This window comes from Cherax quadricarinatus, chromosome 28 (assembly GCF_038502225.1).
Source record: "Cherax quadricarinatus isolate ZL_2023a chromosome 28, ASM3850222v1, whole genome shotgun sequence".
Lineage (NCBI taxonomy): Eukaryota > Metazoa > Arthropoda > Malacostraca > Decapoda > Parastacidae > Cherax > Cherax quadricarinatus.
In genome coordinates this window covers 10,535,769-10,548,636 of record NC_091319.1, presented here as the reverse complement: position 1 = coordinate 10,548,636, position 12,868 = coordinate 10,535,769, and the positions used below count along the sequence as shown (strand labels likewise).

Here is a 12,868-nt window from a genome sequence, read left to right as displayed (position 1 = left end):
GGCTTACTTCTCTCAAGTTTTCATTCCATTGGTGAGGTCTTGGGTTAGGTGGATATTGTGTAGGAGTCTCATCTAGAAAGCCAACCCCAGGAACAAGGTTGGAGCACATATGATGCACTCTGTAGAGTTCCTCAGTCAAAAGATATCGCAAGTTGTGGATTGGAAGAGTTGACAGCACAGGAACCATACCATCTTGATGGGGAATCTCCACGTAAATCTTAACTGTATTAGGGTGAGTATCATCCGTAGAATTGATGTATGAAAGAGCTGCTATGAAGGACTGGCTTTGAAATCCACCAGGTTGACCTGGCACGAGTGGCTTCTGACATATCCCATTTTGAATGCCAACAGAAATTGCTTTACTCCGCAAAGGTATTCCCAGGACACCATCACTCTTAACAGGTTGAGCAATACATCGTACCCAGAAGTGTCGAGCAAAGAACATTGAATCTAACACCTTACTGTGTGCACTGGCAAACAAAGTGTTATCTGTAAGTGAATGGAAGGGAGTAAGGCTACCATCACCATCAGCAGGAACAGCAACCTCCCATGAGTACTGTAGGGAAGTGGAGTTTAACCCTGCCTCAGCACACATCTCAGCAGTAACAGCACTCTCTGGGTATTTCATGTTACAAGGGGTGACACACACTAGTGGGTACCCAGGACTTGCAGGTTCCCCAAGATGTTCTTCAATGTTATCATAATGCAACAGAGAAATAACAACAGGTGGTGCAGGGAGAACTGAGCTCCCAGATGATTCATGGTCTAATATTGTGATGGTTGCAGAAATTATACTGCCAAGTTCAGCATTAATGGGATCATCAGGACCAAGCACCACCAAGAATGTCTTGTGCCACTGGCGCTCAGGGTTATGTACAATCGTGATCTTCACCTCGACCCTGATGGTTAAAAACGAGCATCAGTACTGCATTAAAATAAATTTTAAGTAGTTTTTAATATCTGTAAATGCAAAGCCATATCCCCAATGCAGTTATTTGCTTGTTTGCCATATAATCATAGACCTTATTATTAACCCTTTCGGTGTCAAAACTCCTGCTTTCAAACTTGCTCTCAGGGTCGAAGAATTAAGAAAAAATAATGATAGAGAATCTTTTTTTGGAGGTAATGAAACCAAAAGTATGAAATTTGATGAAAAACGTATGAAATTATGTTCTCACAAAGTTAGCAGTCTCAGCAATATTTACGCATCAGCAATTTTGCTGACTTTGCACTCTATTTTTGGCCAATTCCATTGTTCCAGTCCACCAAATGCCTAGCTATTTTGCTAGTATTCCTTCTATTCTATTGACTGAGTACAAGAAACCACCCATTTACCTATTCAACAAAGTGATCAGGAATCGGTAATTTGGCCAATTTCATACAAAATTCAACAATTGCCAATTTGAACATCAAAATGGTATACAATACTGACAGGTTGGTAGGTAAGACACATAGGCAACAGTTAGGCAACTTTATTCCGAAACGTTTCGCCTACACAGTAGGCTTCTTCAGTCGAATACAGAAAGTAGGCAGGAACAGTAGAGATGTGAAGACGATGTGATCAGTCCATCACCCTTGAAGTCGTAGAATTTGAGGTTGTCAGTCCCTCGGCCTGGAGAAGTTCAGTTCCATAGTCAGGAACTATCTGACTATGGAACTGAACTTCTCCAGGCCGAGGGACTGACAACCTCAAATTCTACGACTTCAAGGGTGATGGACTGATCACATCGTCTTCACATCTCTACTGTTCCTGCCTACTTTCTGTATTCGACTGAAGAAGCCTACTGTGTAGGCGAAACGTTTCGGAATAAAGTTGCCTAACTGTTGCCTATGTGTCTTACCTACCAATTGCCAATTTGAAAATAGGGTCCAGAATAAACAGAATATTTCTTGCACTAAATAAACATTTCCTCTGTTCCTTAGTCACATCTTCAGGCCCCTCTTATATTACACTTGCTTTTCATTTTGAATTTTTATTCACACAAAAAATAGAAGATTTACTGTTCTGCAGACTACTGCATTATTGTAATAATTGTATAACTAATCTCAGTGCATTCCTAAATGCATATTAGACTGGCCAGTTGGGCGCGTATTGGACAAGTGTGTACTCCGGAATATTGGCAAAAATTGAACATTTCCACTACTTTGAGCTCAATTTCAAGCTATTTTCAGTCCTGAAACTAATCAAAATCATCTCTGTTTCTGTAATATATCTTCATTCTATAAAATGAGATTAAAAAACCAAGAATACAACCATAAAAACCATGTGAAAATACACCGTAAATTCGCTGTTTTAAACCAAAAGCGCAGTTGTATTTTTTACTCATTATGCATTGCCAGCTGCAGGATTTTTTTTTATATGGTGCATACTTACCACATAGACCCATTCTTTTATATCTAGGCCCAAATTTACCATTCACAGCTTTTCTGAGTGAGCAGAGCTCATGGCGTCATACTACGGGACTGACACTGGCTTCAAAGCCATGATATAATGGGATTGACACCACAAGGGTTAATACTTGCTATTAATCAGAGATATGTAATCCAATTTCCTTCTTTCAATTATAAAACTTGCAAATATCTTCAGCTTCTGTACCTCTCCAACTTAACCAATGCATATTCACTAACAGTTTTTATGCACTTCAGGAAAAAAAATTTGTAATATACAAGAAGATACAGAATTGAAAAATGTTATGTACAGTACAGTACAAATGATAATCAAGCTAAAATTTAAAAAAGTTTCCAAACACCATTTTATGTTTGACATCTAAAAGTATGGAGGATGTGTAACACTGAAAAAATGCATAAACTATTTGTATATTTTGCTTTGAATAAATGAAATGGTGTATAGAGAATGGAGACTGATCAACATTAACTGCTCTACATAATATATATACTATTAAGGGTTACTCATATTACAACACCATGTCTATTAAAAACCAATTATCTCCATTCACCCCTATCTAACTCACACAAGCTTGCCGGATGCTCAAACCCCTAAAATTCAAAGCTTCCTTTTTCCCCCATCCCTCCAACTGTTCCTGGGTTAACCCCCTATCCTTACTATCTTCCAACCCAAATACTGCATACATGCAGATGACTCAATTAACCAGGTAGTTACCCCTCAAAGGAGGTTCCTTGACACTGGTGACGGGCTCTTGATTTAGGGAATTGGATCTGTGCTTCAGCTCCCTGAATTAAGCCTGAATACCTTCCATCCCATCCCCCACATGTGCTGTATAATCCTAAAGGTTTAGTGCTCCCTCGTGATTATAATAATAACAGAGTAGTTATCTAATGAAAATGGCATGTCAATAAAATATCATGTAAAATCAACTGAAGAACTTATGGGAATAATAGGGTTACATCCTTACACCTCCAAAAAAAGCCAAAGGAATTTTTTTAGGTAAAAAAAAAAAAAAAAAAAAAAAAAAAGGATGATAATGTAACTGTAGATGGATGCAGCAATGCATCCATCTATTTGTTTGTTCATTATTTGCTATTAAACTACAGTATAAATAATATCAACCCATTCATGACTGCATATTGGAATGGCCATTTGGACAGGTATTGGACGGTGACATCATCTCTTTACTCTTGAACACGGCAAAGAATTGAACATTTCTGCTACTGCTACTGCTACTGCTAATAATAATAATAATAATAATAATAATAATATGATAGAATTGAAGAAGGAAATTGTACAAAAATACGAGGGTTGAAGCAGTGGTGGAGGCAGTGGTTGAGGCAATGTGAGTCAGTGTGGTTTTCTTTATGTTGGAGTGAGCATTAGCCTCTGTGTTCTTCCAAACATTTCACAATAATTCATTGTGTTTGGTGTTTGTAGATTGAGTGCGACTGCTACATAATTAACCATGAGCCCAAAGAAACTTGCTAGTGCCAGCCCTTTGGTAAAGAAATTGAAAAACATCATAGAATTGAAGAAAGAAATTGTACAAAAATACGAGGCAGTGCACCACAGTGGTTGAGGCAGTGGTATTTAATAACACATGTTCGCTAGGCCTGGGGACAGTTGGTCCCAAAGATGAGGGGGTACTTGTACCTCCTCCCATGGGAGACATAAGTCTCGAGACACTCCCCAGATAGGGAGCCAAGGCCGGGTCACCACTACTTGGAAAAGACCCAGGCCGGGAGAATACCGGCGAAAAAAAAAAAACAGTTATTAAACTATAACATTCATGTATATAGTACAATATTTTGTGTTTCCATGTATTTTATGAATGTTCATGGTTCAAAGGTTAAGGAAGCAGTATTGTATTATATTTCCCTACAATATATTGTTGCACCAAACATTCACGATTTTTCAACATTTACAAGGTTCTTGATCCCCTAACCCTTGTGAATGTTGAGGGAGACCTGCACGTCATTATGTGACGAGTGGTGGCGGCCACTCCCACTCTGACCATATCTTTCCCTTCTGAAAATGGAGTGTTTGTGAGGCTAACTGCACTAGATCACTACTTTCATAAGGAAAACACTGAAACAATGTACAGTGGACCCCCGGTTAACGATATTTTTTCATTCCAGAAGTATGTTCAGGTGCCAGTACTGACCGAATTTGTTCCCATAAGGAATATTGTGAAGTAGGTTAGTCCATTTCAGACCCCCAAACATACACTTACAATCGCACTTACATAATTGGTCGCAATGGGAGGTGATCGTTAAGCGGGGGTCCACTGTATTTATAAATAAGAAATAATGTATAAAAACATAATAGAAAATGTAAAGAAATAAACTGGTTTTATAAAGTGTATGTACAGAATTTACCTTGGAGAACAGATGCTGGTGGAGGTGGAGGGTAGAGGTGGAGGGTGGAAAAGATAGGCTACTTGCTACACCATACACAAGGGTATTAAAAGAGGATAACATCAAAGCTGCTTTCATAGACAACCTGGAAGCTTTCTACAACAGATGGGAACATAAAAAGTCTGGGCTGAATGGTACTGCCCTTGATACTGGCCATGTAGTCAGAAACTGTAAGGCTGGAGGTGATGTCCTGGTAGTCAGTAAATGTGGGGCTGATAGTGCTGTCCTGGGAGACAGTAATGGTGAAGCTGGAGGTGCTGTCCTGGGAGACAGTAATGGTGAAGCTGGAGATTTTATCCAGGTAGTCGGGAATTATACGCAGGAAGGAATACATATAAATGACCTCATAGGGGACAGGAGCCGTAGTGGGGAAACAAGTGTAGTCAAAGATAAGATAAAACCAATATTGCAAACTAGAAATACCACAGGAAATAGAAAACAAGAGGACTCCACTAGCAATAGTGAGGATATATTACCAAAAACAACTGGTGGGAGCTCCATTGTTGGTGCTAGGGAGGATAGAAATAAGACAGGGAAACATGCACCAACAGGGAATACAGTCACAGAAACCCAAGGCAAACGGAAACCAAGCCTGTGCACATACTATGCACTTGGTATCTGCAGACATGGGAAATCTGGAAAAACAGACGGGACGAGCAACTATGACCACCCTAGAAAATGCCGTGCCCATATGACAACAGGAAAATGCAAACTCCCTTCCTGTAAGCTTTTTCACCCTGAAATGTGTACCTCTTCAGTACAGGAAAGACTGTGCTATAACTTAAATTGCCAGGCATACCATCTAAAGGGGACAAAAAGATACAAAACATCCAGGCCATGGGAAAACCTGGGTAGTCACAGCCACTCAAGAGGGAGAGGTTTTTTAGTGCCAGGAAGAAAAAAAACTGGCAGGAAATGGCAGAAATCGTACACCAAATCCAGTGATTCCTGGAGTGGAACCACAGTCGATGGCGTCCACTCCAAACCAACAGATACAGATACTAATGCCCCCAGTACCAACAATACCATCAGTCCGATGACATTCTTCTTTGCAAATATACAGGGTCTAAAGCCAGCAACAAACAACAAAATACCTTTCATCCGTGGACTGCTTGCAGAGACAAAGGCAATGTTCGCGGCTTTCACTGAGACCCACATAAAGGATCACTTGGACAACGAAATATGAATCCCAGGTTACAACCTATACAGATGTGACAGAGTGAACAGGCAAAAGGGGAGGTTGGCCTGTACTTTGCAGTCACTTGTTTGCACAGAACTGTTTAATGCCTCAAATGATGTAGTGGAAGTTTTAGCAGTAAAGGTCGAGAACCAAAACCTAGTCATTGTGGTAGTCTACAAGCCTCCGGATGCAACATCCCAGCAATTCCAGGAACAGCTGTTAAAAATTGACCACTGTCTGGAAAATCTTCCAGCTCCTGCACCCAACATCTTGCTCCTGGGGGATTTCAATTTAAGGCACCTAAAATGGAGGAATATAGCAAATAATATTGTTGCAGTAATAACACCAGGAGGCAGCTCTGATGAAAACTCACACTCACACGAGCTTTTAAATCTCTGCACAAAATTCAATTTAAACCAGCAAATAATAGAGCCTACTAGACTGGAGAATACACTACCTCATCTTCACTAACAATGATGATCTGATAAGAAATGTCACCATATCAAAAACAATATAGTACTCAGATCACAACATAATTGAGTTCAGACATGTATGCGTGGAGCCCCAGACCAACATAATGAGACTAGTCACGAGGGAGCATTCACCAAATTCAATTTCAATAACAAAAACATAAAGTGGGACCAAGTAAACCAAGTCCTAACCGATATAAGCTGGGAAGATATACTAAGCAACACAGACCCCAACGTATGCCTAGAACAGATTAACTTGGTGGCACTCGATGTATGCACAAGGCTTATTCCTCTAAGAAAAAGGAGGAGTAGATGTAAAATAGAAAGAGACAGGCGCTCCCTTTACAGGCGACGGAAAAGAATAACAGAGCGGCTAAAAGAGGTCAATATATCTGAAATGCGTAGGGAGACACTGGTCAGAGAAATAGCAAGCATCGAACTTAAGCTAAAGGAATCTTATAGGAGTAAGGAATCGCAGGAAGAACTAAAAGCCATAAATGAAATCGAAAGAAACCCAAAGTATTTCTTCTCCTATGCCAAATCAAAGTCGAGAACAACGTCCAGTATTGGGCCCCTACTTAAACAAGATGGGTCCTACACAGATGACAGCAAGGAAATGAGTGAGCTACTCAAGTCCCAATATGACTCAGTTCACTACGACAAGGTCCTAAATGCACTAGAAGACAAAAAGAATGCAGATGTAATATATACAGACTTTGCAAAAGCCTTCGACAAGTGTGACCATGGCGTAATAGTGCACAAAATGCGTGCTAAATAAATAACAGGAAAAGTTGGTCGATGGATCTATAATTTCCTCACTAACAGAACACAGAGAGTAGTCGTCAACAGAGTAAAGTCCGAGGCAGCTACGGTGAAAAGCTCTGTTCCACAAGGCACAGTACTCGCTCCCATCTTGTTCCTCATCGACATAGACAAGGATGTCAGCCACAGCACCGTGTCTTCCTTTGCAGATGACACCTGAATCTGCATGACAGTGTCTTCCATTGCAGATACTGCAAGGCTCCAGGTGGACATCAACCAAATCTTTCAGTGGGCTGCAGAAAACAATATGAAGTTCAACGATGAGAAATTTCAATTACTCAGATATGGTAAACACGAGGAAATTAAATCTTCATCAGAGTACAAAACAAATTCTGGCCACAAAATAGAGCGAAACACCAACGTCAAAGACCTGGGAGTGATCATGTCGGAGGATCTCACCTTCAATGACCATAACATTGTATCAATTGCATCTGCTAGAAAAATGACAGGATGGATAATGAGAACCTTCAAAACTAGGGAGGCCAAGCCCATGATGACACTCTTCAGGACACTTGTTCTATCTAGGCTGGAATATTGCTGCACACTAACAGCACCTTTCAAGGCAGGTGAAATTGCTGACCTAGAAAATGTACAGAGAACCTTCACGGCGCGCATAACGGAGATAAAACATCTCAATTACTGAAAGCGCTTGAGGTTCTTAAAACTGTATTCTCTGGAACGCAGGTGGGAGAGATACATGATTATATACACCTGGAAAATCCTAGAGGGATTAGTACCGAACTTGCACACGAAAATCACTCACTACGAAAGCAAAAGACTTGGCAGACGATGCAACATCCCCCCAATGAAAAGCAGGGGTGTCACTAGCACGTTAAGAGACCATACAATAAGTGTCAGGGGCCCGAGACTGTTCAACTGCCTCCCAGCATACATAAGGGGGATTACCAACAGACCCCTGGCAGTCTTCAAGCTGGCACTGGACAAGCACCTAAAGTCGGTTCCTGACCAGCCGGGCTGTGGCTCGTACGTTGGTTTGCATGCAGCCAGCAGCAACAGCCTGGTTGATCAGGCTCTGATCCACCAGGAGGCCTGGTCACAGACCGTTCCGCAGGGGCGTTGACCCCCGGAACTCTCTCCAGGTAAACACTCTTAATGCTATAATTTATCGCTGAACTTAACTGCTACACTCTTATCGCTACACTTTATTGCTTGGCTGGTGCTATAGCCTTTATTGACTCCTCCTGCTTTGGTATCGTACACATCATAGAAGTATTACGCTGGTACTGCCTGGCCAAGTCCACATCCCGCACACCTTGCTCGTGTTTATCTATGATTTCATTCTTTAATTCAATGGACATCATCCTCTTTTTCTTCTCAGCACTGTCCTTGCACTTACTTTCTTAGGACCCATGGTTACAAAAAACAAATTTGGCAAAATAACTGCACAAAACGCAAGCATAACACAAGAGAAATGCTTCCACAGCAAGGTAAATACATGCACTACTGAGCGGATGTTGTGGCATTTGCTGCGCCAATTAGTGGTGGCGTTCTGAAGCTCACTCGTCACTCGAATTTTGGCTCATAACTCAGAGCAAAAAACTGACTGAGCGACGACTCATAACTCGAAAAACTTGTATGTTGGGGCACTCATAAGTTGAGGTTCCATTGTACTTCCTGAGTATATGAAATGATGCCTCATTCATGCCATAAACGTGTGCAGCCCGCATCACATATGCACTACTTTTAAGCTTATTTACTATCTCAATTTTCTTCAAAACACCAAGACTTTTATGCCTATGCTTTTTCTTTGCTTGCACTTTCAGGATCACTCACATTTTTCTTGGGTGCCATGGGTACTATCCAGAGACAAGAAGGGATGACAAGATCAAAACTGATTCACTAACACAAGCTGAGTGGTACTGAATGAGTATACACAGAGAAATGAGGCAAGGGAGATTGTATACATTAAGTAGACCTACCTTGTAAGATAATGGTCTCACCGTAGACTCACCACAAGACGGAGGGAAATGAACCTGCAGTGTGCCGTATTTTCCCCTACATTTACTTCATGTTAAATGATAAATACAGCATATTCAAAGAAAACATTCTGCAATTTTTCAGTCATGTTAATGCAAAATAAGTGTTAACAGACTGCATGTTAATCAATGGTCTACTGTACCCCCTTTGTTATCCTATCACTCTCCATCTTCAGTACATGCCCAAACCAACTCAACAACTCCCTCCTTAGCCCTTTGCATTACACAACTGGTGACTCCACACTGCCTTATATTTTCTATGCTCTGAATTCTCTGCAGGATATTCACACCACACATTGCTCTCCACCTCACTGCAATGTTCAAAACCCACCTCTCACAACCATATGAAAGTGTTTGTACCACTATACTTAGGTATATTAACTCCATAGATAACCATCATTCTTTCCACAGATGCATCAATACACCACCCACTCTTTTCACCTTTATCTATTCTATGATTCACCTCATGTTTCAGGCCCATTTGCTGACATATCCACTCCAAGCTATCTAAATAGTACATCAATTTCCTCCATACTCCCTCTCCAATCTGATATTCAATTTCTCAAATTATATACAGTATATTCTATGCCTATTTATTAAAAGCTACTGTATTATATTTTAATTTTGCTTTTTTATAACTTTCACTAATTTATTATGAATGAAGAAATTAAAATACATAATCACTTACACTGTATCCCCTGGTACAAACTCCACTTGAGTATGAAGTGGATGGTAGTCTGAGCCTGAAGCAGCTGAATTGTCTCTAGTAGAAACCATCACTCGGGAAACCTGTGATGTATCGCCAAGTCTGATTATAGGCACACTGAGGCTAGATGTTAGATCTCTTGCTTGGGGTTCAGCAACTGTGTATGCACCATGTTGTAGAGACACTCTTGGTCTGTCCTCCCAATCTAAAATAGTTACTCGAACTATTTTATTTTCTCCAATGTATGGACGAAGGTCTGAGAGGGAACTTGGGTGAGACAATTTGACTATAAACCTTTCTTCTTTCTCATATACCAAGTCATCTAGAAGACCAACTTCACATTCAACTTTAGAGACCCCTTTAGGGAAAATAATTACTGAATCTTTGGTATTGGGTCGTTCCATGAAATCAATACCTGCCTTTGCTGAACGTTGACGTGTAAAGCAATAAACGGTTGACACTCTACTCAAATCCCCGGAGCGCTGGATTGGGATTTTTACAATAGTCTGATTTTCTCTGACCCTTACTTCAGGCATGGTAAACTGTATAGAAGGGGCATCTTCCTCATCAAATATTGTTACCACAGTTTCTGAGGCAGCACTGTTAATAGATGCATTCTGAGCAGTGCTGATGAAAACTCTAAATCTTTCTGGACCCTCTAGCTTTGGATTTACTTTATCATCAATAAGATTAATAGTACATGTTGCTCTTTCTTGCCCCTCCTTGAAATTCACTTGTTCTGAATGGGGAACATAGTCAAGAGATGGCTGGGCTTCCTCAGGTGTATAGGATTTGGTTGCACACCAAACAGTTGATGGGTAACTTAAATCCACACCAGTACGTTCTAGATACACTGACACCTCACTTTCACTTTCTGATATATTGTATTGTAATTGAATGAAACCAATTGTACTCTGGTCATTGGGCCCTCTAATGGTGACAAAGGCTTCTTGGATCTCGCCAAGTGTCACACCATCAGATGGATCTGTCAGTATTAATCGGAAATCTTCATTAACTTCAAATATTGAGTCATCAATAATTCTTACATTACAAGAGGAAACCTGAATACCAGGAGGAAAAACAACTCTAGAAGATTCGTCATGAGGGCGGTGGACAAAATCGGTTTCATTTGTTATTTGAGTTGGCTCAGAGCCTTTAGCAGAACCATCCTCACTAATACATATCACTGACACAGGAAGGCTGATATCTCCTTTACGCTTTAAGCGAGCGAAAATGGGACCTTCGGTTTCATTGATTATGAAATGACTGGTTTCAAAAACAACTGAAGGCTTATCTTCATTGTCAATAATTGTTACCACTGACTTCCTTGGCTTTCCAAGCAATGCATAATTTGGGTCAACTAATTTAACACTAAAAGCCTCAGGGCCTTCAAATCTGTCATCATCATGAATGGGTATTGTGCAGTATTTTTCTGTCTCTCCCTCACTAAACTGTACTGGTTCAGAAACAAATCTGAAGTCTACATCCTGTGGTTCTTTTGACTTTCCCTTTGCAGATCCTCCATGAGTGATGCAAGTAACTGTAGAATGTTGCTTCAGATTTCCAGTTCTTTTCACAAAAACTTTAACTACACCACCAGTTTCTGTAACATTATATTCTCGGTGTGCCATTATAAGCCATGCCCATTGAATATGAAAGACATTGCCTGATACTGTGTTGGGTTTACTGTCAGTTACTTCAAAGATAAATTCATCACTGGTTATGTTATGTGCATAGGTGATGAGTTCATAGTATATGCGACCTGCAATAATGTCAGCTGAAAAAAAAAAAAAAGAAAAAATCTTCATTAAAAGAATGAGTCTAATATGGCATTACACTCTTGCAACTACAAAGAGATTATTTCTCATATACCACATGTTTATGAAATATAAACAATCAATCATTATTAATATAATTTATATTTTTTTTTATTAACACACTGGCTGTTTCTCACTGAGGCAGGGTGACCTGAAAAAGAAGAAACACTAGAAGCAATGGGCTAGCAACCCTTTCTCCTGTATAAATTACAAAAGAATAAGAAGAATTAATGTAATTAATATAAATAATATTTTGAACTCTGATAGGATTTTCACTTTGCCTCATGAATGAAACAATATCAGGCTAATCTTAACTCCTATTTATTATACTTTTATCTATACTTTCCTGTGTGTTTCTTGAAACAATATCTTAAACCCACTCACAGCTTTTCATTTAAATCATATTGGGAAGAATCCTTTCCTTGTAGCCTTAACCAACAGGTCACAACAACAGTATCCTCAGATTCATTAACACAAAGAATAACTATGAGAAATAATTCAAGTTGGGACTAATACATTACAATACAAGCTAATCAAGAAATAAAATAAACCAAAACAAATCAAATGAATCAAAAGAGGAATATATATAAAAAAAAAAAATACCTGGAAAACAGGTAGCAGGTTGGTGGACAGCAACCGCCCAGGGAGGTACTACTGTCCTGCCAAGTGAGTGTAAAACAAAAGCCTGTAATTGTTTTACATGATGGTAGGATTGCTGGTGTCCTTTTTTCTGTCTCATGAACATGCAAGATTTCAGGTATGTCTTGCTACTTCTACTTACACTTAGGTCACACTACACATACATGTACAAGCACATATATACACACCCCTCTGGGTTTTCTTCTATTTTCTTTCTAGTTCATATTCTTGTTTATTTCCTCTTATCTCCATGGGGAAGTGGAACAGAATTCTTCCTCCGTAAGCCATGAGTGTTGTAAGAGGCGACTAAAATGCCGGGAACAAGGGGCTAGTAACCTCTTCTCCTGTATATACGTATTACTAAATGTAAAAGGAGAAACTTTCTTTTTTCCTTTTGGGCCACCCCGCCT

At 39.9% G+C, this 12,868-nt stretch overlaps 1 protein-coding gene across 1 annotated transcript in view; it reads right to left on the bottom strand.

Moving 5' to 3' along the window:
* The window catches only part of LOC128693156 (extracellular matrix organizing protein FRAS1-like), a 252,677-nt gene that overhangs the window by 43,504 nt on the left and 196,305 nt on the right, over positions 1 to 12,868 (bottom strand). The window contains exons 37-38 of the mRNA XM_070089393.1: positions 9,985 to 11,779; positions 8 to 899 (exon numbers count right to left, since the gene is read on the bottom strand). Coding sequence (XP_069945494.1) covers positions 8 to 899; positions 9,985 to 11,779 — 2,687 coding nt within the window. The remainder of the gene's footprint in view (positions 1 to 7; positions 900 to 9,984; positions 11,780 to 12,868) is intronic.